Source organism: Pelodiscus sinensis, chromosome 25 (genome assembly GCF_052426305.1).
Source record: "Pelodiscus sinensis isolate ZL-2025 chromosome 25, ASM5242630v1, whole genome shotgun sequence".
NCBI classification, from domain to species: domain Eukaryota; kingdom Metazoa; phylum Chordata; order Testudines; family Trionychidae; genus Pelodiscus; species Pelodiscus sinensis.
In genome coordinates this window covers 8,476,863-8,502,672 of record NC_143076.1, presented here as the reverse complement: position 1 = coordinate 8,502,672, position 25,810 = coordinate 8,476,863, and the positions used below count along the sequence as shown (strand labels likewise).

The 25,810-nt window shown below is 43.5% G+C and overlaps 1 protein-coding gene across 3 annotated transcripts in view; it reads right to left on the bottom strand.

Moving 5' to 3' along the window:
- ZBTB44 (zinc finger and BTB domain containing 44) overlaps nt 1-25,810 on the bottom strand; it is a 53,667-nt gene that overhangs the window by 9,503 nt on the left and 18,354 nt on the right. For all 3 annotated transcript variants that reach the window (XM_075909636.2, XM_075909635.2, XM_075909637.2), the window contains 3 exons: nt 21,030-22,097; nt 10,694-10,778; nt 1,880-2,043 (listed from right to left, as the gene is read on the bottom strand). In XM_075909636.2, the coding sequence (XP_075765751.1) occupies nt 1,880-2,043; nt 10,694-10,778; nt 21,030-22,047 (1,267 nt within the window). In that variant the 5' untranslated portion in view covers nt 22,048-22,097. The remainder of the gene's footprint in view (nt 1-1,879; nt 2,044-10,693; nt 10,779-21,029; nt 22,098-25,810) is intronic.

Below are 25,810 nucleotides of genomic sequence, written 5' to 3'. Positions count from 1 at the left end.
GCCTCCTCCCTGGGAGCCAGGCCGGCAGGCGCTGGCAGCCCCGCTCCTAGGGAGGCTCTGCTGTGCGTTCTGCAGCACGTTGCGGACGAGAGTTTCAGTGGCTACACGGTAACCTATGTAAGTGAATTTTAGCATCCCTCAATGAGACCCGCTCTGACAGTTTGAGTGGCAATAGCTCTATGGAAGCTTGCCGTGCCAGACAGCAACCGGTCAGCTGGGAGTCATTTGGATTTAGCCCATCTACAGTGGGGGCTGCTGTGATCCAGGTAGTCAAGGTGATCAATACTCGTCTGCTGTCAAGGGCAATGACTCAGGGAAACGTGCAGAACATAGTGGATGGCTTTGCTGCAGAGAGGTTCCTTAACTGCGGTAGGGCAAAGGTGACATGCACATCCCTATTTTGGCATTCAACCACCTTGCCAAAGAGGACAAACCACAAGGGGTACTTCTTGATGGTGTTGCAGGCCCTGGTGGATCACAAGGGCTATTTTACCAACATCAACGTGGGATGGTCAGAAAAGGTGCATGACATGCATATCTTTAGGTTTCTTCAGAAAGCTGCAAGATGGAACTCTCTTCCCAGACCAGAAAATTACCATCAGAGACATTGAAATGCTAATAGTGACCTTTGGAGATCCAGCCTATCCCATGCTCCCGTGGCTCATGCAGCCATACACAGGCAGCCTGGACTGCAATAAGGAACAAATTAACTACAGGCTGAACAAGCACAGAATGGCGGTAGAATGTGCTTTTAGATGTTTAAAGGGACAGTTCTGCAGTTTACTGACCAGGTTAGACCCCAGCGAAAGCCTACTGTGGGCTCCATAGTATCTCTGAAAGTAAGAGGGGAAAATATTACGCCAGGATAGGTTGTCAAGACAGAGCACCCAGCCACTAATTATGAGCAGCCAGGAGAGCACAACACGGGACACTGCAAATCAGAGTGGCTTTGAGAAACATCTTTGTGAATGGCCAGACAGTGATATGACAAGTCATGAATGTTGCTCTTAATGAGGTGTCCCCTGCATTAAGCGAGCTTGCCTGTAAATCCTTTAAACCCCCTCCCCTCCATAACTCAAACACTAAAGATACTGGAGCCACGCAGCAAGCAGCTACAGCAGATAGCTTCCGATCAGGGCCCAGCTGTGGGCTGTATAAATAAGGGCTCCATGAGAGAGGACTGGGGAGCAGGAGGGACCTTGCTGCTAGGGAAGCTAGTAGCTTCCTGATTTAGAGCAGGGCTGGGGAGCTCTGGCCAGGCAAGCCCCCAGGCTGAAGGACCTGAAGCAAGGCCTCAGGGTACTAGGGCTCTGGGGAGGCAGCCAGGATAGGCAGAAGCAGCAGGTCCACACTGCTTTGCCAATGATGAGTGGCCATTTCAGACGGCAGTTTGCCCCTGTGGCAGGGACTAGATGAAGACTGGCAGTGGGTCACTGAGCAAGGTGGGCATAAGGAGATTGGGAGGACTACGGAATAAGGGCACTGTGGTAGGGCAGTACCTAGAGGTGGAGAATGTAGTAACTGTGGGTAAGACACCGGCCAAAAGGGGGCGCTCCAGGGCTGAAGGCGCTAATTCCTGGATGGCCAGCAGGAGGCACACTTGGTGAGTCCGCTGGGTTACACTACGTCTTCATCCATACAAAGTTTAAGTTTTCACCAACATAGCTAGACTGTATGTAAGGAAAACAGGTGTACACGTAGTGGTTAATCCCAAATTTTAGGAAATTCTTCCCCTCCCTGAAAAAGATTGGAGCAAAAAAGTCAATTTGCATACAGAGTTCATTCAAAACCATAGTTCTAGCACTAAAACACGGTGTACAATCAGCAGGCATTCAGGTCCATGACCCATTTCTTCATGGAAACAATGAACTTTTCTTACCTGAGTGGATAAGCATATGCTGTTTTAAGTTCTGAATACGGGTGAATCGAACCCCACAGGTTGGACACTGAAAAGGTCTATCTGGGCCATTTGGGCTGGGTCGCTCTGTGCTGCTGGTAGAAGGGGCAATGTAGAGTTGGTAGGGATATTGAACATTGTCCAACCTGGAAAAAAAAAACCCACCTAATTTACAAGCAGGCTAGCAACAAAATATTGAGGTGGCTTGTCCAAAGAATACCGGACCCGAAGCAAAGAAGGACACTAGGCTCTGACCTCCATTTCCTTGGACACTGTCACTGAACGCTAGTACGATGCGCTTCATTTTTCAGAGAATGTGTGTATATATGGAGTATGTGCATTCTTTCCAAAGTATACAATAAAGTACAACTGGCAAATGGAACAAGAATTTAGTAAGATGGGTGAGCAAATCCAATTTTTTATTTTTGTAGTTAGTGACATTTAAAGGAAACTGAGGCAGGACAGTTTTCATTTTCAGCGCAAGTCAGGTTCACTAATTAATCAGTAACATGATTTACAATTTCAAGCTTGCCCAGCAGGCAGCATGAAAGTACATTTTATTTGTTCATACTGGATGTTTGTGGGATCCAGTCTGGTGTGTGAGAGGATACATACTGGTATGTTTAAAAGTTTCCTCAACTTGGTAATAATTTTAAGGTCACTGAGGTAGCAGCTGAAGGAAACATTTTAGCTTTCAAAGAAATTAATTACCTGACTAAATACCCTCACCTATTTTCTAACTGCAAACTATCCAAGGGGACTACAGCATTGTAATTTGGTACTCTGGTGTGGTGTTTTCTTCACTGTGGATGGGACCAGATAGCCCTGCCTGTCACCTAAACACAAACATGAGACTGGCCATGCTGACAGAGGTAAGCGCCAGATAACTTATAAGATGAATGAAACAGAACAGAATAATTACTGAATGATCGATCTTGTCATCCAATCAGATTTTTGGTAGTCAGACGTTTAGAATCATTGATGGACCCATCCTCCATGAACTTACCTAATTCTCTTCTGAACCTAGTTATACATTTTGTTTTCACTGCTTCTTCCCCTGGCAGTGAATTCTACAGACTGACTGTGTATGTAGTGTGAAGTACTATTTCCTTAATTTAGTTTCAAACCTTTTGCCTATTAGTTTCTTTGAGTGATCCTGGTTCTTGTTTTACATGAAAGAATAAACACAAGTTCCCTATTCATTTTCTCCACAGCATTTATGATTTTATAGACTATCATAACCCCCTTCCCCCTCCCTCACTTCTTTTCTTAGATGAACCAAATCTTTAAAATCTCCTCACATGTAAGCTGTTCAACTCCCAGTCATTTCAGTTGCCTCTCTGTACGCCTTTTCTAGCTCCAATTATCTTTTTTTATATAAGAAAACCAGAACTGCAAACAGTATTCTAGGTGTGGGTGTACCATGGATTATATAGAGGCATCATGATTTTTCTGTCTTACTTTCCCCTAATGGTTCCTAATATTTTACACTGTTTTGACTGCCACTGTACACCGAAAGGATGTTTTCAGAACACTAGTCACAATGACTCCAAGAATTCTTTAATGTTAAAAGCTAAATAAAAATCTTATGTTTTATATATATATATATATATATATATATATATATATATATATATATATATATATATATATGAATGATAGGGATTATATGTTTTCTAATGGACACTACTTTGCATCTGACAAAGTGGGTTCCAGACTACAAAAGCTTATGCCCAAATAATTCTTTTAAAATCTAATCTTTAGGGTGTTCTAGGACTCCTCATTGTTTTTACCATTTTGTTGCTCAGTTACCCAGTGCTGTGCGATCCCTTTTGTAAGTCTTTGCAGCCAGTTCTGGACTATATTCAATAATTCTGTACTACCTACAAATTTTGAAAGCTCACTGTTTACCCCTCCTCTCCAGATCATGTATGAATATGATGAATACAGAGATCTTTGTAAAGCAACTTGGGTGACCCAGCTAGTTGCCAATCTCTATTGTGAAAAGTTACCATTTATTCCTTCTCTTTGTTTCCTATCTTCTAATCCAGGAGTGGGCAAGATATGGACCACAGGCTGGGTTCAACCTGTCATACCTTTTAATTCAGCCTGCCAACCCCTGTGGCATGGAGCAGTGCCGCTCAAACTGGCTGGCTGCTCCCTGTGGCTCTGTGCTATGGGGAGGGGATGAAGCTTTGCATGCTGCCCTCATCCCCAGCAAAATCTCTCAGCTCCTATTGGCTGGAAACCTTGACCACTTACCAAAATCTTGGAGTGGCCCCCAATCAAAAATTATTGCCCACTTCTAATCAGTTACTCATCAGAAAGAAGACCTTCCCTCTTATCCTTTGTGACACAAGCAGATCAGCCCACCCCTGCAAGGCCAAAACTTAACAAGAGGCATTATGATTGTATCAGGATAGTTCACTTATATGTGAATTTCAAAGATCTACTAGACTAGCAACAAACAGGAAGAACTGGAGGCCCTGACCCAGTCCAAGAAGTATGACTTAATTGGGATAACAGAGACTGGGTGGGATGACTCGCATGACTGGAGCGCTGTCATGGAAGGGTATAGACTGTTCAGGAAAAACAGGCAGGAGAGAAAAGGAGGAAGAGTTGAGCTTAGGATAAGGGAGAAGCAGTGGAGGTCATATACCTAGACTTTAGTAAGGCATTTGATACGGTCTCGCATGATATTCTTATTGATAAACTAGGCAAATATAACTTAGATAGGGCCACGATAAGGTGGGTGCATAATTAGCTGGATAACCGTAGTCAGAGAGTTGTTGTTAACGGTTCTAAATCCTGCTGGAAAGGGATAACAAGTGGAGTTCCGCAAGGGTCTGTTTTGGGACCCGTACTGTTCAATATCTTCATCAATGATGTAGATATTGGGATAGAGAGTACGCTTATTAAGTTTGCAGATGATACCAAACTGGATGGGGTTGCAACTTCTTTGGAGGATAGGGACATAATTCAAAATGACCTTAGCAAGTTAGAGAAATGGTCAGTGGTAAACAGGATGAGGTTTAATAAAGAGAAATGCAAAGTGCTCCACTTAGGAAGGAACAATCAGTTCCATACATACAAGATGGGAAGCGACTGTCTAGGAAGGAGCATGGCGGAAAGGGATCTAGGGGTCATAGTGGACCACAAGTTGAATATGAGTCAACAGTGTGATGCTGTTGCAAAAAAAGCAAATATGATTCTAGGTTGTATCAACAGGTGTGTTGTAAGCAAAACTCGTGAAGTCGTTCTGCCGCTCTACTCTGCACTAGTTAGGCCTCAGCTGGAGTACTGTGTCCAGTTCTGGGCGCCACATTTCAAGAAAGATGTGGAGAAATTGGAAAGGGTACAGAGAAGAGCGACAAGAGTGATTAAAGGTCTAGAGAACATGACCTATGAAGCCAGGCTTCATGAACTGGGCTTGTTTAGTTTGGAAAAATGAAGATTAAGGGGGGACATGATAGCGGTTTTCAAATATCTAAAAGGGTGTCACAAGGAGGAAGGAGAAAATTTGTTCCTCTTGGTTTCTGAGGACAGGACAAGGAGTAATGGGCTTAAAGTGCAGCAGGGGAGGTTTAGATTGGACATTAGGAAAAAATTCCTAACTGTCAGGGTAGTCAAATATTGGAATAAATTGCCAAGGGAGGTGGTGGAATCTCCCTCTCTGGAGATATTTAAGAACAGGTTAGATAGACATCTGTCAGGGATGGTGTAGACAGAGCTTGGTCCTGCCTTGAGGGCAGGGGGCTGGACTCGATGACCTCTTGAGGTCCCTTCCAGTCCTATTATTCTATGATTCTATATGTAAGAGAGCACTACGATTGCTCTGAACTCCAGTATAAAGAGGGAGAAAAACCTGTTGAGAGTCTATGGGTTAAGTTTAAAGGAGCAAACAGCAGCAATGTTGTGGCTGGTGTCTGCTATAGGCCACCAAATCAGGTGGATGAGGTAGATGAGGTTTTCTTTGGACAACTGAGCGAAGCTGCCAGATCGCAGGCCCTGGTTCTCATGGGGGACTTTAATCACCCTGACATCTGTTGGGAAACCAATACGGCAGTACACAGGCAATCCAGGAAGTTTTTGGAGACGGTTGGGGATAACTTCTTGACACAAGTGCTGAAGGATCCGACCAGGGGCCGTGCGCAGCTTGACCTTCTGCTCACAAACAGGGAGGAACTAATAGGGGAAGTAGAGTTGGGTGACAACCTGGGAAGCAATCATCATGAGATGGTAGATTTCAGGATCCTGACCAAGGGAAGAAAAGAGAGTAGTAAAATACACACCTTGGACTTCAGAAAAGCAGATTTTGACTCCCTCAGAGATCTGATGGGCAGAATTCCATGGGATGCTAACATGAAGGGGAAAGGAGTCTAGGAGTGCTGGCAGTATTTTAAAGAAGCCTTATTGAAGGCACAGAAAGAAACCATCCCGACGCGTAGCAAGAGAGGCAAACATGGTAGGAGACCGGATTGGCTTACCGGGGAAACCCTTGGTGAACTTAAGCACAAAAAGGAAGCTTGCAAAAAGTGGAAACTTGGACAAATGACCAGGGAAGAGTTTAAAGGTATAGCTCGAGAATGCCGGGGGATTATCAGGAAGGCGAAAGCGCAAATGGAATTGTGACTGGCTAAGGATGTGAAGGATAACAAGAAAGGTTTCTACAGGCATGTTAACAAGAAGAAGGTGATCAGAGAGGTTGTGCGGCCCCTAATGGAGAAGGAGGTAACCTAGTGACAGATGATGTGGGGAAAGCTGAAGTACTCAATGCTTTCTTTGCCTCTGTATTCACGGACAAGGTCGGCTCCTGGACTTCTGCGCTGACACAAGATGGGATGAAGATGGACAGCCCGTGGTGGGTAAAGAACAGGTTAGGAACGATTTAGAAAAGCTAAACGTACATAAATCCATGGGTCCGGACTTAGTGCACCCGAGGGTACTGAGGGAGTTGGCAAATGTCACTGAGGAGCCTTTGGCTATTATCTTTGAAAAGTCGTGGAGATCGGGAGAAATCTCGGATGATTGGAAAAAGGCAAATGTAGTGCCCATCTTCAAAAAAGGGAAGAAGGATGATCCAGGGAACTATAGGCCAGTCAGTCTTACCTCGGTTCCTGGAAAAATCATGGAAGGGATCCTTAAGGAATCCATTTTGAGGCACTTGGATGAGAGGAAAGTGATTAGGAATAGTCAGCATGGATTCACAAAGGGCAAGTCGTGCCTGACCAATCTGATTAGCTTCTATGATGAGGTAACTGGCTCGGTGGACATGGGGAAGTCAGTGGATGTTATATACCTTGACTTTAGCAAGGCTTTTGATACGGTCTCCCACAATATTCTTGCCAGCAAGTTAAGGGAATGTGGATTGGATAAATGGACGGTAAAATGGATAGAAAGATGGCTAGAAGGCCAGGCCCAGAGGGTAGTGATCAACAGCTCGATGTCAGGATGGCAGTCGGTTTCTAGTGGAGTGCCCCAAGGTTCGGTTCTAGGACCGGTTTTGTTCAATATCTTTATTAATGATCTGGATGAGGGGATGGATTGCACCCTCAGCAAGTTTGCGGATGACACTAAGCTGGGGCGAGAAGTAGATACACTTAAGGGCAGAGATAGGGTCCAGAGTGACACAGACAAATTGGAGGACTGGGCCACAAGAAATCTGATGAGGTTCAACAAATGTAGAGTTCTGCACTTGGGACGGAAGAATCCCAAGCATAGTTACAAGCTGGGGACCAACCAGTTAAGTAGTAGTTCTGCAGAAAAGGACCTTGGGGTTACAGTGGATGAGAAGCTGGATATGAGTCAACAGTGTGCCCTTGTAGCTAAGAAGGCTAATGGCATATTAGGTTGCATTAAGAGAAGCACTGCCAGCAGATCCAGAGATGTCATTATTCCCCTTTATTCGGCATTGGTGAGGCCACATCTGGAGTATTGTGTCCAGTTCTGGGCCCCCCACTACAAAAAAGATGTGGACGCATTGGAGAGGGTCCAGCAGAGGGCAACCAAAATGATTAGGGGGATGGAGCACATGACTTATGAGGAGAGGCTGAGGGAGTTGGGTCTGTTTAGTCTGGAGAAGCGAAGAGTGAGGGGAGATTTGATAGCAGCCTTCAACTTCCTGAAGGGAGGTTTCAAAGAGGATGGAGAGAGGCTGTTCTCAGTAGTGACAGATGACAGAACAAGGAGCAATGGTCTCAAGTTATGGTGGGAGAGGTCCAGGTTGGATATTAGGAAAAACTATTTCACTAGGAGGGTGGTGAAGCACTGGAATGGGTTACGTAGGGAAGTAGTAGAGTCTCCATCCCTAGAGGTGTTTAAGTCCCAGCTTGACAAAGCCCTGGCCGGGTTGATTTAGATGGGATTGGTCCTGCCTAGAACTTGATGCCCTTCTGATGTCTCTTCCAGTTCTACGATAAGGGGATGATTTGAGAACATGATCTTGGTAACTAATTGACCATTCATTATCAGTGGGAAATAGGTCAATGGAGTTACTATAGAGAACTTTCTGGGTGTCTGGCTGGTGAGTCTTGCCCACATGCTCAGGGTTTAGCTGATTGCCATATTTGGGGTCGGGAAGGAATTTTCCTCCAGGGTAGATTGGCAGAGACCCTGGAGGTTTTTTGCCTTCCTCTGTAGCATGGGGTACAGATCACAGCTGGAGATTCTCTGCATCTTGGGGCCTTCCAAGTATTTGAAGGCTTCAATATCTGAGACATAGGTGAGAGGATTATTCTGAGACATAGGTGAGAGGATTATTCTGAGAGGAGTGGGTGAGATTCTGTGGCCTGCACTGTGCAGGGGGTCAGAGTAGATGATCATAATGGTCCCTTCAGACCTTAAAAGTCTATGAGCAATCATTAACCCATTCATTAACAGACATCAAGAGTAGATGCTAGAGTGTTTTTGTCTGTATTTACCTATATCCTGTTAGCAGTTTATCAAGAGAACCTAAAAACTAATTTGATTACAAGTCCGTTTTCATGCCTTAATTGCCTTACATTATCTAGGTGACTATGATTGGTTAATCTTAAAATAAAAAAGATGAGACTCTGCAGGAAATATATACCTACATAATATTACCTACATTATCTTCAGCTGGTATAATGAAGAACTGTCTAATTGTATTATGTAAATGAGTGTAACTGGTTTGTACTTGTGCATGCATAGGAAATAGAAGATTAACTTTAAAGCAAAGGTTCAGAAATTATCTTCATTACCTATTCTTCCTAGGACAAAAGCCCTGCTGTGACAATTTCTGTGAGGAGGCATGTCAGTCTGCTAGAGAACTCAAAGTAAGAAGTGGGTTGTGCCCACGAAAGCTCATGATCCCATCTACATGTTATGTTAGTGTCTAAGGTGCTGCTAGACTATTCTAGTTTACGTTTTTTCAGTTACAGACTAACTCAGCTACCCCTCTGAAGCTTCTGTATCTCTAGTTTGCTGAACTTTAAACAGGGAAGTTCAAGTGATGTGCCTGAGATCTTCCAAACTGATATTTGGAACACCTTGGAACAGACTTTACATCTAAGCTGCCTTCCATCTTACCTATTGAGATAATTCCAAAGAGACTTTTGCAAGTCATCAGATAAAAACGTCATAGTTTGAATCCTGATTTAGACAGACAGGATTCCTTAACCATTTCAATAACTTTCTTATTTTTATTAATAAATCTTTAGTTAGGTTACTATGGTTTGGCTGATAACATGGTATTTGGGCAAGACCTCAAATATGTATTGCTGGGACCCAGCAATGACAGAGCCCATGGTGCAGGACTGGTAGCTGGGGCCCTGGGCATGGGGGCGCTACATTCCCAGGTAAAATATTTAACTGTATAGGAGATACTATTACTATTTTTGTACATTTTTATATCCCTGATTTGGTGCTAGAAAAGTGCAGCTGCTAGTGATGAAGTCCTGTCTATTAGACACCGGAATTGTGTCATAGCTCCTGGAATAGTCCCAGATAGGGTTCATACCTCTTGCACAATTCCACTGATCGAACATTTAAGCACTAGGAAATTAATACCCTAAAAGCTTCACTGTGAAACAGTGTGTCTCCATCCATACTGAGACATAAACCCCACAAAAATTGGGAAATAAAAAGTTAAGGCTAAGCAACTGCGCAAATCCCATACTCCGTCCAGTCATATGCCTTCCTTTCAATATAACTACCATACACTTCAGTCCACGTCCCCATAACTTATCTATACTGAGGTATGCCAGCCTTTGATCATCTACTTTAACAAGCTACCTGCTCCCAACACAGCAAACTATGTTAAACATCTACAACTAATAGTCATGAGACAGTGCATTTTAATACAGGACTGTAATATTAAGGAGGACAGATTGAGGCAACAGAGTTACGGTTGTGGTATGCACAACGTAGCTGTCTGTTTCTCCGGGTGCAGGAGAAGATATGTACTGTTATATGGATTCATTTTTCATTTCCTTGCTTTTCTGTCTCATATAGAATGTAAGTAACAACCTTAATTGCTTCACAATGAAGTGTGTGTATGAATATAAAGGAACACAAATACACAACACAGGAATAACAATGACTTTCCTCTTCAATTTAAGTTGGAAATTTCACAAAAAGAAACAGTGCAACTAGGAAGCAAACACACTTTCATTATCTCTGCTCTTCTGAAGTATTTGATCATTCAGGCACTGATTGTACTTGGTTCAACACATAGTATATGTACGAGCAGCTAACCATTCTCTGCTTAGGGCTGAGGCAAGCTATTTATAGCACTCAAGCACTACAGAACAGTTTGCACACTATGTTGGTACATACCGATCATCATCATCTGCATGAGCATTAGTGCCAGAGGTACTCTGAAGTGTGGGCAATCCTTCAGTGACCCCTTCATCTATTGAACCTGGGGAAGAAAAAAGGAACATCAATTTGCAATTTAATGCAAGTAAAAGTGCTCAAAAAGTGGGTAACTACATGCAAATTTCTCTTCCAGAATTGCCTGCAGATACTTCTTACTTCTTACTGGTTGGAGGCACACTAAAACTGCCAGAGAATCTTCAAAACCAATAGTAAGACCTCACGATTCTTCTCTACTATATCAAGAATTCGGCAGAGAGAGGGGCAATTTTAATATATGCTCAAATATTCAGCATGTTAACAAAGCGTGAGGATAAACTCAAAGACAAAAAGTTGTGTTAAAATGCAGTAATGTTCTCAAGAAACGATTCCCCCCCCCCCCCTTAACACTTTTAAGACAGAAAATGCTAATTTCAGGTAAAACGTAACTGTTTCACAAGATTTGTCCAAATTTTAAGCTGCACTGACCAATTTACTCCAGCTGATCGCTTAGATCTTTATTTCCCATGCCTTATGCATCCTCCATACATAATCCTATTTAATAGAAGAATGCCAATTCCAGGCTCTTGGTGCCCTTGGCTGATTAAAAATGCCATCCAAAGGAGACTAGTAGTATACCCACCACCTGTTGCTGCAGATGAGAAGAGAAGCTAGTTTGCATAATGGCTCATTAGGGCACAAAATGCCTTAGGAAATTTAGCTAGAGGTTTGGAAACAGATCTAGTATAACTTCAGCAAATCCTTACTTTCTTTATTTGATCATTGTTCAGACAAGTCTCTTTGGATTCAATGACAGTTTTGCTTGAGTGAGGGCTGAGTAAACTCAACAACAGCATCAACGTTTGACCAGACATCACCCTAACAAATTGGATAAGGAAGTTGATCAGGCCTTAGTGTCAATTTAGTTCCAAGACATATCTTCTTCGGCTATCCCTAAATGGGAGGGCATCTGGGCAGACCTTCTTAAATCTGTCATGCCACAAAGATCATGGGAATTTAATTCCAAAAAATACATTTTTCCCTTTTGATTTTTCTATTCCAGCAAAAATTAATAAGGTTCTGCCCAAAGATATAAAAAAGTTCCCTATGTTTTGGAACTGTTTGAATGTGACACTCCAAAGTTATTGTTACAGACAAACACAAAAATAAATGTCATTGGATTGATTGTAAGAGCATGCTTCACTCAGTGTTGGTGTCCAGCACGATCTTGTGCAAACCTCAGAAGTATAACTGATCTGCAGAAAAGTATGGTCATGGACATCTTAAATTAGGATATAAAGGGTTAACCGGTTATCTGGTAAGCATTTGCCTTAGCGGGGTCATCAGTTAACCGGCATCTGGACTACCTTAGTGAAGACAGATCAATATTCCAGATATACAAGTAAGCTGCTGAGGAGTCACGTGAATTTTTAATTCACCCTTTCTCTTCCCATCTTGCAAAATAGCCTGCATTTGCTGAACTTTGTACAACAAAGACTCTGTAGTGCCTGCATATCGGAACAGATATCTGGGGGTTTCACTGAGGAAGGTAGCAGGATTTAGAGGGAATGAGGAAAGACAATGGATGAATTCCAACACACTTCAATAGGAAAGGATCCACTCTCAATATGGTCTCAAGTACAACCTTAAAACAAAAACACCACCGCCGTTGGGGTTTCAGAAGAGATTGTCAAACAGGAGATACAAATGGACAGAGAAGAGAGACACCATGAGACGGAGACAGATGAGGACGACAATGCTTATCCAAAAGAAAAAGTGATAGAATGGAAAATGAAAAACCCTATTAAGATGTGAAGGAGTCACAAGGAAGGCCCATATTTCCCAATGAAAAGAAAAGGTATGGATCCCAAATATCATGGTCCCACATTTTGGGGTCACTGAGGAAAGACTCACCTCTGATAAGTTTCTGAAAACAACATTATGAATATCAAATTTAAAACTGTGGTTTGGTGTGATTTAAAATAAGCTGAGTATTGCTGGGTACACAAGATAAGATGTAATACAATCTATAAAAATAAAAAAATGAATTCTACATTGATTTATCCTTTACAATATTGCCAACTAATAAAATCTAGTATAAAAAAATCCATTTGCTGCTAGAGTTTTCATTTGGTGTACTTATCTCTCTGATGGGAGTGATATCAGTGTTATGAAAATACCCTCTCAAACATAACTAGTGTTACTACAATAATGACATAATATATGTACAAAGACTCTCCCGCTGGTCTCTCTCCAATGTTAGAAAGTGCTCTTATGAATTGTTTAAGTGATACCACGTACAATAAACTGCACATGAGCAATTCTTGCATTGCCCAAGTAGTGAATGAGAGCTCTTTACAATATAAGAAAAATAGGCAGAGGAGCTTTTATGAATGCACTATAGAGCACTAAGATAAACATGTCATTTTAAAGGGGTAACGTGTTCAGGGAAGAGAATGTTGTATTTTAACATACCTCCTTGCTCCCACCAGTACTGCACTGTCACAAAAACTGTGTTTTATCATACATTTGGTATAGTGTGAACCCTCAAAACCCCCCACAAAAACACAAGGCACGTGCACTTCTTTAGAATGCAGCAAAATAAGAATATAATCTATAATGATGGCATAATAGTGCTGTGCAAACAATGCTAAATGTAAATTCAAACACAAATCTTAAGAGTCTTTTATGCCAAACAGCAAAGGCAACACTCACAATACTGTTGTTGAAACATTTAGCCAAACTCTTTTGGTAAAATATTGATAAAATATCATAAAAATTGGAGGTATGCTCATCACTACATCCTGTACATAGATGACAATGCCTATAGAGGTATGATGTGCTGGAAATAGGTTCTGGAGGCAAGCCTGCCTTTAGACAAAGGGATGTGGATTTACGTCTCTGCAGGGAGATATCTCTTGGGAACTTGAGTTCAGTGAATATTAACTGCAAGGCAAGGTAAAGACTGGCAACATTTCAGGGGGTTTGCAGGTGAGGCAGACAGACTGGTGCAGCTGGGAGCTGTCTCTTAGGATATGTCTGCATTAATGGTGGATTGATGCTGTGATGATTGGTTTACTGGAGGTCAAATTAGTGGATCTAGTCAAGACTCACTAAATCAACAGCTGAACATGCGCCCAACAACTCTTGTACTCCACCGGAATGAGAAGTTTAAGATAAGTTGATAAGAGTTTCTCTCGTTGACCCAGCACAATGTAGATACTGCAATAAGTTGACCTAGGTATGTCAACTCCAGCAACATTGTTCACGTAGCTGGAGTTGCATAACTTACATGGATTTACCCCATAGTGTAGACTTGCCTTTAGTCTAAACCAGCGTTTCTTAAACTGTGTTTCGCGGCACACTGGTGTGCTGCGAGGCAGTCCGAGGTATGCCATGGAGATCTAGTGATCATATGTCCCTTTTTTCCCCCAGGACAGTCCCGGATTTAAAGACACCTAGCGCTAGTGCAGCACAGCAGCAATTCCCCGCCTCCACCCAGCACGTAAGCGGCTCCCATGGTGCTTTGCGCAGGTAGTCAGGGCTGCTGCCAGTGGCGCGCAGTGTCCAGAGCTCTGAGCTCCTATGTAGCATGCGCCACTGTCCAGCAAGCTCCTCCCCCCACCGTGTGGCCCCTTCTCCGCTGTGCACTGCCAGCTTGGCCTCCTCCACCCACAGCTGCTGGAGAGGGAGAGGCGCTAGTTGGAGCCGGTGAGCTGCTCCTGGGAGCTGCCACCAGAGTCCCGGCAGAGCCCAGCTGCAGAGTGCTGCAGAGCGGGGTACATTCGGGCTCTGCTGGTGTGCTCTGTGCACGGCCTCTTCTCCCCCGGCCCCTTCCCACTCTGCTGGGGGAGCGGCAGTGCATGGACTCACTTGCACTGCTGCGCTCCGCAAGCCAAATCTGGGAGGGTGGGGGGTTTCTTCTCCCCCCCCCTCCAAGCGCTCCTCCTAATGGGAGCCAAAGCTGCTGCGGGAACTGGAATGCATTAAAATTAGCACCGCGGGCGCCCCAGCTCCAGGCCTGGCAAGCAGTCCTGCATTGGAAGCAGCTGGGGCCAGAGCTGCAGGGACTTCTGGGGCCCGACCACAGACTCCAGCCCCGCAAACTAGAAGGCAAAAGTGGGGGAGGGGCTCAGAGAGAACTAGGAGGAAGGAGGGTGGGAGAGGAAGGGGCTTGTGCTGAGGGGAGGCACAGGGCAGGAGAAGAAAGGGGAAGGCACCAAGGGACAGGGTGGAGGAGAGACAGATGCCAGGGGGCCAAGAGGAAACAATGAGTAAGAGGGCAGGAGGCGGGAGGGGAAGTGTCAGTGAGGGTGCAGGGTGGTAGTGGGAGAGGAGAGGAGAAGGGCATTGGGGGCAAGAGGAAGCAAGGGGAGGGGAAGGTGCTGGAAGAAGGGTTGAAAGGAGGTGGGGCATGAGGAAGGCAGGGATGGAGCAAGTCATGTGTGAAGGCACAGAGGGGCATGAGAGGAACTGGGGCAGAGGGTGGTGAGGGTATGGGCATCAGGAAGAAAGAGGACAAGGGGGCGGGGGCAGTGAGGGAAGAAGGAAGCACCAGGAGGGAAAGTGCAGGTGACAGGGGACTCTGGGGGTGAAGCAGAAGGGCAGACACCTGCAGGGGAGAGACCAGCGCCAGAGGAGAGAGGGTTTGGAATGGGCCAAACTCATCCTCTATGGGTAGGAGGATGGTGGGAAAAGTTCTTAGAGGGGGTTACTTTCACTTCTAGTCATGGGTCCATGGCAAGCTTTCGTTCTTTTTTTCCTCTCTCAACAAAAATCCTTGGTGTTCCCCATAAAAAACAATTATTGTTTGGTGTTTCTCGGTCTTAAAAAGTTTAGGAAACACTGGTCTAAACTCTAGCAAAACACTCTCTTGCTAAAGCAGAGGTGGCTTACAATGAGATTCTACTATGTTGACCTTGGGCCAAATTTTTTTTATCTGCAGTCATGAAGGTGCAACATGCTACACCAAACCATTTTCAAAGCTTACAAACATTTGATTTTAAACTTTAGAGCATTTAGTCAAAATGATGGTCACTAGCCTAGTACACAAAAGCATGGCACCAAACCCAAACCCCTCTGTTTTGTGGTATGTGTGTTCTCTGTCCCTCTCCCGAAAGCTGGAGAGCATGGTTAAACCTTCTAGAAAATGTTGTGAAGCTTCAGCCCTGTAAGATGGCATTTCCAAAGCTGCTTCTCAGTAGATGTCATTTCCTAGTTAAGGATTCTGGCTAGATTGTCTTTGGCAAAAGAAGGAAAATCAGTCACACACATACCAGGGCTTGATCACCAGCATACATTCAGTGCATCTGTTCAATTCTAGGACTCTCTTAGAAAATGAACATTCAGACATGCACTGCAGTCTCTCTCGCTCTCTCTACAATCTGATGCTGGTCCTACTCTTATATTTCTATCCCTCCCATTCTCCTATGGTTAAATATTACCTTATGGTGGACATGTTTTTATACACTGCTAACGTTTAAGTGGCTTAGAATAGTTATCTAATGTACCTTTTCTCTGACATTTTCTATACGGATTAATCTGAATCCAGATCAAAAGAAAGCAGCATAGTTAGTTTTCTTTTGGGCTACTTGAATATGATAAATATAGTGAGTAAAACTCTCTTTTCAGTGCATATGATTTTTTTTTCTTTCCATAACCCTTACTTTCATTATATTTTTGGTATGTTACAGTTTATGTTTCTCACTGATATAGCCATATACTCATTTAATTACATCTCACAATTGATAGAAAATAAATTTGTCAAGAATTTGCAAAGGTACTGCTATAACGGGTTAAGGACTGAGTCATATTGCACCAGCTCAGTGAACCAGCATTATTAGTATGATGGAATGCAAATCCTAATCTGTTTTTTATAAATGCTGCACAAGATTTTTGTCGAATTAAATATAAAGCAACTATTAGTATTGACTCTGATAGTATACTCACATGTTTGTGCCTACTACTTAAAGAGGATTCACAAAAACTATGCCTGTAAAATTCCAATAAAGCAGTTTAGATTGGGCATACATGTTATCAAAGTAGAATGCTACCATATGAGCCATACAAAACCAACAATATACAGTGTTGAAAAATGTAACAATATGACAAAGTTCCTGCTTCTTCAAAGCAACCGTCCAATTGAAATAGGATTATAGTGGTACGGTATTCTTCTTGAAAGGGTCACAGAGATCAGCTACCACTCCCTTATATCCACTAGACAACACTCAGAGGTAGAGTTCAAGTGCAAGGCTATATTTACCATTCTATTACTTGAAAAAAAGCATTTGGCATGATATTAGCTGAATGAAGTCATCCAATCAGCACTCAAACCAGATTTTATTGAAATAATCCTTCAATAAATAGCCTTTGTAAATACAATGGCAAATATCTGATCTTTACAAAATTCTGGCAACCAAACTGGAAATATTGCAAACTGCAAATTTACTGAAAGGCCATTTGTATGAGTCTACTCTATGCGCTGATAGAGATACTTTGTGGAAACTGCTGCAACACCATGGCATCCCATCCAAAATTATTAACCTGATCCGTTCAACGTACGAACCCTCAACATGCCAAGTTGTTCACAATGGTGTCTTGACAGAATCCTTCAGCATAGTCTCAGGAGTGCGACGGGGTGCCTATTGTTACTTTTCCTGTTCTTGATCACAGTGGATTGAATTATGAGCAGGACAACAGATGGCCATCAACGGGGCATTCAGTGGACACTTTTCAAACAACTAGAGGACATTGATTTTGCTGACAATGTCACCCTCCTCTCACACCAACATGAAAGCATGGAAGAAAAGGTTGCAACACTAGACAAAACTGCCTCAGTGACTGGACTGAGCATTAACAAGGGGAAGACCAAGACAATGAGGATGAACCAGTCCAACAACACCACCATCACACTGGGAGGCAATGATCTGGAAAATGCAGAGCAGTTCATCTACTTGGGGAGTATTATGGGCAGAGATGGAGGAACCGACAAGGATATCAATGTTAGGATAGGGAAAGCAACAGCTGCATTCAAGACTCTTCGCTCCATATGGAGGTCATAAATAATATCTGTGAAGACAAAATGGAGAATCTTCAACACGAACGTGAAGAGTGTGCTCCTGTATGGATGCGGGACCTGGCATACTAAAAAGTCTTCAAATCACAAGCTACAGACATTCATAAACAGATGCCTGAGGTACATCCTTCACATCAAATGGCAAGACTCTGTCACAAATGAGGAGCTTTGGAACAGAGCAGGACAAGAACCACTTGACGCTCAAATCAAGAGAAGAAAGTGGGGATGGCTAGGCCACACACTCAGAAAACCATCATCCAGCATAGTCCGTCAAGGTCTCACATGGAACCCACAAGGAAAACGCAAAAGAGGAAGATCTCGGACAATGTGGAGAAGATCTACTGAGACTGAAGGACAACAACTGGGGTACTCCTGGAGTCAGCTAGAAGTTGTGTGACACACTGAAGTGGAGGAGACTTGTAAATGACCTATGCTCCACTTGGAGTACAAGGGTTTAAGACGACGACTCTATTGTTATAGTAATGTCCTCTAAATCACTGCTTCCCAACCTTTCCAGACTATTCTACCCTTTCAGGAATCTGATTTACCTTGTGTACCACTTGTGTTTCACTTCACTTAAACTACTTGCTTACAAAATCAAGACACAAAAAATACAAGAGTGTCACTGCACACTATTACTAAAAAATTGCTTACTTTCTTCTTTTGACTGTACAGCCGGTCCCCAACTTACGAATGGGTTACGGACCAAACACTTGGCTGTAACTCAAAATGTTTGTAGGTCGGACCCCATTGAGTTACATTGCGATCGTGCTGTTCGTAAGCATGGGTTGTGTTCGTAACTCGGGGACCACCTTTATGACCGCTTAATAGGAGGTTTGGTCGTAAATGCGAATGGTTGTAAATTGACCGTTTGTAACTCGGGGACCAGCTGTCTGAAATTTTAGTTCATACTGAAGTCAATAGTGCTTTTTATGCAGCCTGTTGTAAAACTATACAAATACCTAGATAAGTTGATGTACAGCTGGAAGACTTCTATTTGTTCCCAGGAATACACATGCCCCTGGTTGAGAATCGCTGCTCTAAATATTAGCTATGAATAGATAATAGCTGGAGAAACCCAAAAATGACCACAAGTTGTCATTTGGGGAAAAAAAATCTTAGTCTCACCATTTGGCAAAACAAACACAAAACAGCTGCCATACTGGGTCATACCAAACGTCCATCTAAACCAGCATCCTGTCTTCCAACAGTAGCCAATGTCAGGTGCCCCAGAGGGAAAGAAAAGAACAGGTAATCACATGAGCAACTTTTGAGAAACAGAGGCTGTAGACACCATCCCTATCCATTCTGACTAACAGCCACTGATGAACTGAAATTCATGAAGGATAGCTAATTCTATTTTGAACCCTTTTTAATGATCTGATCTTCACAACATCCTCTAGCAAGGAGTTCCATAGGTTGGCTTGTTTTGTGTGAAGAAATACTTCCTTTTGTTTGCTTTAAACCTGCTACCTATTCACTTAATTTGGTGACCTTTAGTTCTTGTGTTATGGGAGCAAGTATAGGTTAGACCTTCCTAGTCCAGCACCCTTGGGACCTGACTGGTCCTGAACGAGGGACTTTGCCAGACCAGGGGAAGTCATCTCTGGCCCCTCTGCTAATGGCCTCACCCCCCTCCATGGGGCTTCCTGGCCCTCCTTCCCCCACAGTAATCCTTCCCCCACAGCCCAGCTGAGCCACATGCTGGCTCCTGGTCCCCCCTGCAGCCTACCCCGTAATCATTTTTGTTACCCTTTTCTGAACTTTTTCAAATGCCAAAGGTATCTTTTTTTAGATGAGATGACCTCATCTGCAGGCACTACTCAAGATGTGGGTGTATCATGGATTTATATAGAGGCAATAAGATTTTCTCTGTTTTACTCTCTTTCCTTTTCATAATATTCTTTTTGCTTTTTTGACTGCTGCTGCAAATTGAGTGGATGTTTTCAGCGAGCTATTCACAAAGACTCCACAATCTCTCTTGAGTGGTAATACCCAATTTAGTTCCCATCATTTTGTATGTATAGTTGGGATGATATTTTCCAATATACATTACTTTGCATTCATCAACATTAACATTCATCTGCCGTTTTGTTGCCCAGTCACCTAGTTTTACGAGATCCTTTTGAATCTCTTCACAGTCTGCTTTGTTTTTAACTATCTTGAGCAGTTTAGTATCATTGGCAAATTTTGCCATCTCACTGCTTACCTCTTTCATCAGACCATTTATGAATACATTTAATAGGATTGGTCCCAATACAGAACTCCCGTACAGATCCCCAGCAAGACACCCAAGTAGTTACCCCTCTATTCTGAAATCTGACCATTTATTCCTACCCTTTGTTTCTTATCTTCTAACCAGTTATCAGTCCATGAGAGGATCTTCTATCTAATCCCATGACATTGTACACTAAAACTCCAGTGGTCCGGTATTCAATGGTCCGGCACCATCTGGAACCCAGAAGTGCTCCGGGCAGCCAGACAATTGGAGCTGCTCTGCCCCCGGCTTCCCCAATTCAGCAGCTGCTGAAACTGACCAGGAGCTGACTCGGGGAAGCCGGGGGCAGAGCAGCTCTGCCCCCGGCTTCCCTGAGTCAGCCGCTGGTCAGTTTCGGGGAAGCCGGGGACAGAGCAGCTGGGGTGCTGCCGAGTTGGTCCTTTAGCGCCGCCCCTCGGTGCTGCGAGACCAACCCAGCAGCACCCCAGCTGCTCTGCCCCAGACTTCCCAGAGTCAGCCGCTGGTCAGTTTCAGCAGTGGATGACTTGGAGAAATCTGGGGCAGAGCAGCTGGGGTGCTGCCGGGTTGGTCCCGCAGCACCGAGGGGCGCATCCCCCCCAATCCACCCTGACCCCTCATAGCCCCCCCCCCTTCCGATAGTCCGTCATATCTGATAATCCTGCACCCCCTGAGTCCTAAAGGTGCCGGATTATCAGAAGTTAACTGTACTATCATTGTACCTACACCAATAAAAGGCTTGATTTTGGCTCAGGTACCTTTAAGTCTCTTTACAATGCTGCAAGCACCAGTTTTTCCAAAATGGTACAGTGGTCAAACCATTTGGCACAATTAAAAATTATTAATAAACTGTTAAAATCACTGCATAACAATTCGTTAGTTAGAAATAACAAAACACAGTTTCACCAATCTTTTGTGATCTAATTAAAAAAATCAAGCGGACTTTCTTAAATAAAATCACTTGTGCACATATGAATACCTATATAAAATAACAGAAGTGGCTGTACCTATAGAGGAAGACTGTGGGCTAATCAAGAGATCTTCCTGAACTTGTTCACTTCCTGGGACTGTCTGCTGATCACTGAGAGAACTCTGGGATGCGCTAACAGGCTGCGATACTTCTTCATGAACTTCCTCATCACTTAACCTTTCCACTTTGACACGCACATCTTCTTCAATCACAAGAGGTGAACTGGCCTTTGTGCTCTCACATGTCACATAATCAGTAATTCTTCTGGTTGCCTCAGATGGACCAGGCAACTCTAAAGTCCTAGAATTCTCCACCTGCTTCACCTTCTCAGACTGAAGCCTTCGATCAATTCCAAAAGGAAAAGTCCAAGGAAAAGCTAAGGAAGAGTCTACTGGCTGATTTCTGGACTCTGTGTAGGAAGCTGAAGGATTAAGCACTTGGGGGGAGTTCGTCTGTGTGTTACACTTAAGTGGACTTTCAGGAGACATGACTATATAGCTTTTTCGCTTTCTTCGGGACTCTCGACAAACAGGAATGGCTCTTTCCACCACACTGCATTCCGAAGAAACCGGTGAAAGGCTGCCATCTCGAGAGGTAAAATTGCAGTTTGCACTGTTTTCTTGTCCTGCATCTAGCACCTTGTCTTGTTGGCTGCTGGGCGTATTCCATAAAATGCTCGACTTCATGAATTCTGAGCATGTACTGGCAACACTGAACATTTGCATGTAGCTGGCTGCAGCCAAGACATCAATAATATTTTCTGTGTTGATAGATAGTGTGGCTGTATAGGCATACTCCAGAAGGGGTATAAAGCCAGTCACTGTCACATGATGCAAGTCTAATACACTCTTGCTGTCATCTTCAGCTTGGCCAACTAGTTTGGAGCGGAAGAAGTCGCTGCAGGCTGCCAAGACCACCTTGTGTGCCCGGAAGATTTTGTCCTGTACGCGAATGGTGATGTCGCAGAAATGTCCATCATTGCGAAGCATGTTAAGCTTCCCAAGCATCTCCTGGCTGTGGGCAGGGGAATTATGAGTAAAGGTTTTTACGCCCATTTTTTCACGTTTGCTGATGCTCTTTTACCATGCAAATGGTCACACGTGTCCTAAAAGACAGAAAAAACACATTATCTTTTGTCATTGTTATCAGAGATTATATTAGGTTTATTCTATGAGAATGCACTAAACCATTCATATTTTGTAATAAAGCAAATGAAATGTGAAAGCCAAATTATCTGAACTCGGCCAATAACATCAGCTCTGCAGTTATTTGCTTAAAGAAATTACCCTGATCAGAGTTTGGTAACGGAGACACTTCTCAACTTCTGAGATAGAACATATGATCTCTTAAGAAAAACAAAAATACAAATTTAACTAATCTATTGCTCAGTTCTGAGTCTTTAGGATTTTTGTGAAATGGTCCTGTAAACTGAAGAGACTGGCATTGGTTTGGGCTGGGATGCAAATCTGGAGAATCCCACAAACTTCTCAGTGAATGTTCTTTTTAGAGCCCATTGTAGGAATATTTAGAAGGCAGAACTCATGCTAGCGCAAACAGAACAGCTTTTGACCATAGCTAAACCGCGCTGCTGGTAGCATAGGCAGTGAATGCCTAAAGCTGTTTCCAGTGAATGATTTTGGTCTAGGATGAGAGGTTGTTGAAAATTCCTCCAAAACAAAAATGCATTGTAAACCTCAAAGTACAGTTCTAGTTTACTAAATCAAATATACAACAACAGATTTTACATGTAAGGTAAAGAAAACACAAGGGACGTAACATCTTCTGTTACATATCTATTGCTAAAACAATGTAGACACAGAACACCACTTCCAACAATTTTTTTAGGGACAAATCCTTTCTTTGGTCCTAATCATAGAATCATAGAACCGGAAGAGACCTCAGAAGGTCATCAAGTCCAGCCCCCTGCCCAAGGCAGGACCAGTCCCAACTAACTCAACCCAGCCAGGGCTTTCTCAAGCCCAGACAAACACCTTAATGTACATTGGCAAGGCACTGCACTGTAACCTCACTCAACAGTGTGAAAACCCATCTCCCAGTGCAGCAAGTTACAGCACTGTAAAGCGCCAATATAAACAGGCTCCCAGTGCTGTTAGCTACTCACCTCGGAGGTGGGTTATCTAGAGCACTGGGAGAACTCTCTCCCAGCACTCCTGCCATGACCACACTGCAATGTTAAAATGCTGCCAGGCAGCAATTTTAATTAAGGCTGTGTCTAACCTGCTCAATTTAAAAGGCTTACAATTTCCTGGCGGCATGGAAGGAACAGAATCCTCTCCTCTAAGCTACAGAAGACACATCTGCAAGCCACTACTGACTGTTTGAGGCCTAATGACCTCCATTCACAATGGTCCAGTGATCCCTATATAGAGACGTGCAAAGAGTCCTTGCACAGCGATGCTCCATGTGCTTCTTCTGCTTGCATCTATTGCAAGAGAACCATACCATTTCTGCTGCTTGCATAATCCTTTGCGATGGCAGAGGAGGACAGAATTTGTTTGTAAATGAGGAGACCTAGTTACTGAGGCAGGTTCAATCAAGTATTCAATTGTTAAAGGGAAAACAAACTATTATTTGTTACTTATGGCCATGAGCATACACTCCTTACATGAACAAAGCTCCCAATTAAAGCTGAGATCCCATTTTCTTCTGTGTTGTGTGTTTTATGCAGTTCAGAAGAGACTGGATGCATAAATAAATAAGGTGCTTTTCCATATTTAAATATCAGTGACAGAATTATATCTGTTTGGCTGACAGGAGTAATAGCCTCCTCCGTTCTAGCGAACACAATTGCTTTCTCTCTCTCACACATACAAATCTGCAAGCTGTTTTGTACAAGTGGATGCAGGAGGCTGCCTGCGTGGAACAGGTTGCAGATTTGCAATCTTAAAATTAGGGATGTAAGAGGTTAACCAGTTACCTAGTAAGCACTAAGCTTATTGGCCTGCTTACCCAATAACTGGTTAGACAGCCTGTCCGTGGGGGGCCGAAGCAGTTAACTGGTTAAACAATACAATTTCAATCATTTAACAGGTTAACTATTTTAATAGGTTTGTACATCTCTACTTAAAATATACTTAAATAGTGGCCGTCAGAGCCTTCTGGTAAATTTGTCATTACTCATTCTATTACCAAATATGAGCCATATTTCCCCCCTCTCATTGTCTTGCTCCTGTTAACTTCACTCTTCATATTGCAAACTACTTCAGACAAAGAAAAGCATTACTCCTTCTGCAGCACAGACACTGACTAACATTACAGATCCAGTCACACCACTAATCTAGTTCAATAACCAGATGTTTTGAGAGGAACATTAACAATTTATGAAGTCCAAGTCAAATTATGAGGACAACTTGGATTTAAAACGGAATTTCACACCACTATGAAGGGAGAAATTAAGCATAAACAAAACATTTGGCAAGGCCATGTCCTAACAGGTCAGGCTTACCGGTTCCAGTGAACCAGTGGGGGCTGGAGCAGCTCCAACCTCGCAGGGCCTGCTGTGGATGGAGGATGCTCCAGCCCGGCCAGAGAAGCCTCTTGGCAGGGCCAGGCTGGGTGCACCATAAGCAGGGGTGCTCCAGCCAGGCAGGAGCCCCAACTGGGCTAGAGCAGTCCTCCTGCTTGCCCCCTCCTTTAATCAGTTAACTGGTTAAACATTAAACATCCCTAATTAAGAGTTTTTACTTTGTGAAAAACATTGAACATTTATTTATGCAATAAACTACCATTTATTGGTCTAAAATACCGATCATCTTGCTGATTTACATAATGAGACGCCATACAGCAATTACTTTACAAGACTCAGTAGGGTTCAGCACCAAAAATGAGAAAATGGGGTTTTAGGGGTGGAGGGTAGGCGCTATATAGCTCGCAAAGCGGTACCTTTTAAACTTTACCTGAAGCAATGTCCACACCATTGCTATCTTAATTGTAAGAAGCTTAGTGGTCAGTTTGACTCTATTCAAAACATCAGCATGTCTATACACACACAGGTCTGCTGTTATACCCCGCAGCCTTACTAGCAGTACACTTAACTGCTTTAGCAGCAATGCTTTCTGGAGATACACGTCCGAGCAGTGCCTCATGGAGGACTACGCTGGCCTACAAGAAAGTTTTGCATGTGAGACTTCAGACAGAAGGGTCAGTTTCTTAGCTCCTACCACCTATCCTGGAAAATGATAAGATTCCTTTGGGGGAGAAAGGCTCTCATAATTCCCACAGTGCCACAAAGCTTATTATGTAATTTCCTTGCTAATGAAAGGTGGACCCGAGCTCCAAGCTGCGTCCACAGCGGCCGTCTCTTTACAGGCATGGATTCTCATGGGGGAAGAGAGCTGTCAAACAAAAGTCCTTTTCCTGGATTTTCAAAGTCACATGCCAGATGTTGAGGTGGTGGCAGGTAGTCTAGCATTACTAGCTAACTACCTGATGTGAGAAATGCCCAGTAAGAAGAGGTCTCAGATGACTTCAGCGAGTAGCTGCATTGTTTCTTCACAGATGGAGGGAACACTCAAGCAGCAGTATGAGCCACAAGCTCAGAATGATTACATTAGATCAATAGTGATTCCCAAACTTATTTAATCCGGCTCTCCTTTTTATCTGTAGTCATTACGCCCTCTCCTCCTCCCAGGGATGCACATATACAGCCATACAGCTTTGAAGGCAGAGCAGAGCACAGCATCTGCTGGCATCCAACTGTGAAGTCTCTGCCATGCCAGCAGTAGCACAGAAGAAAGGCAATGTGAAAAGTGGCATTTGTCTTAGCATACCATTGCCACCCTTACTTCTGCACTGTAC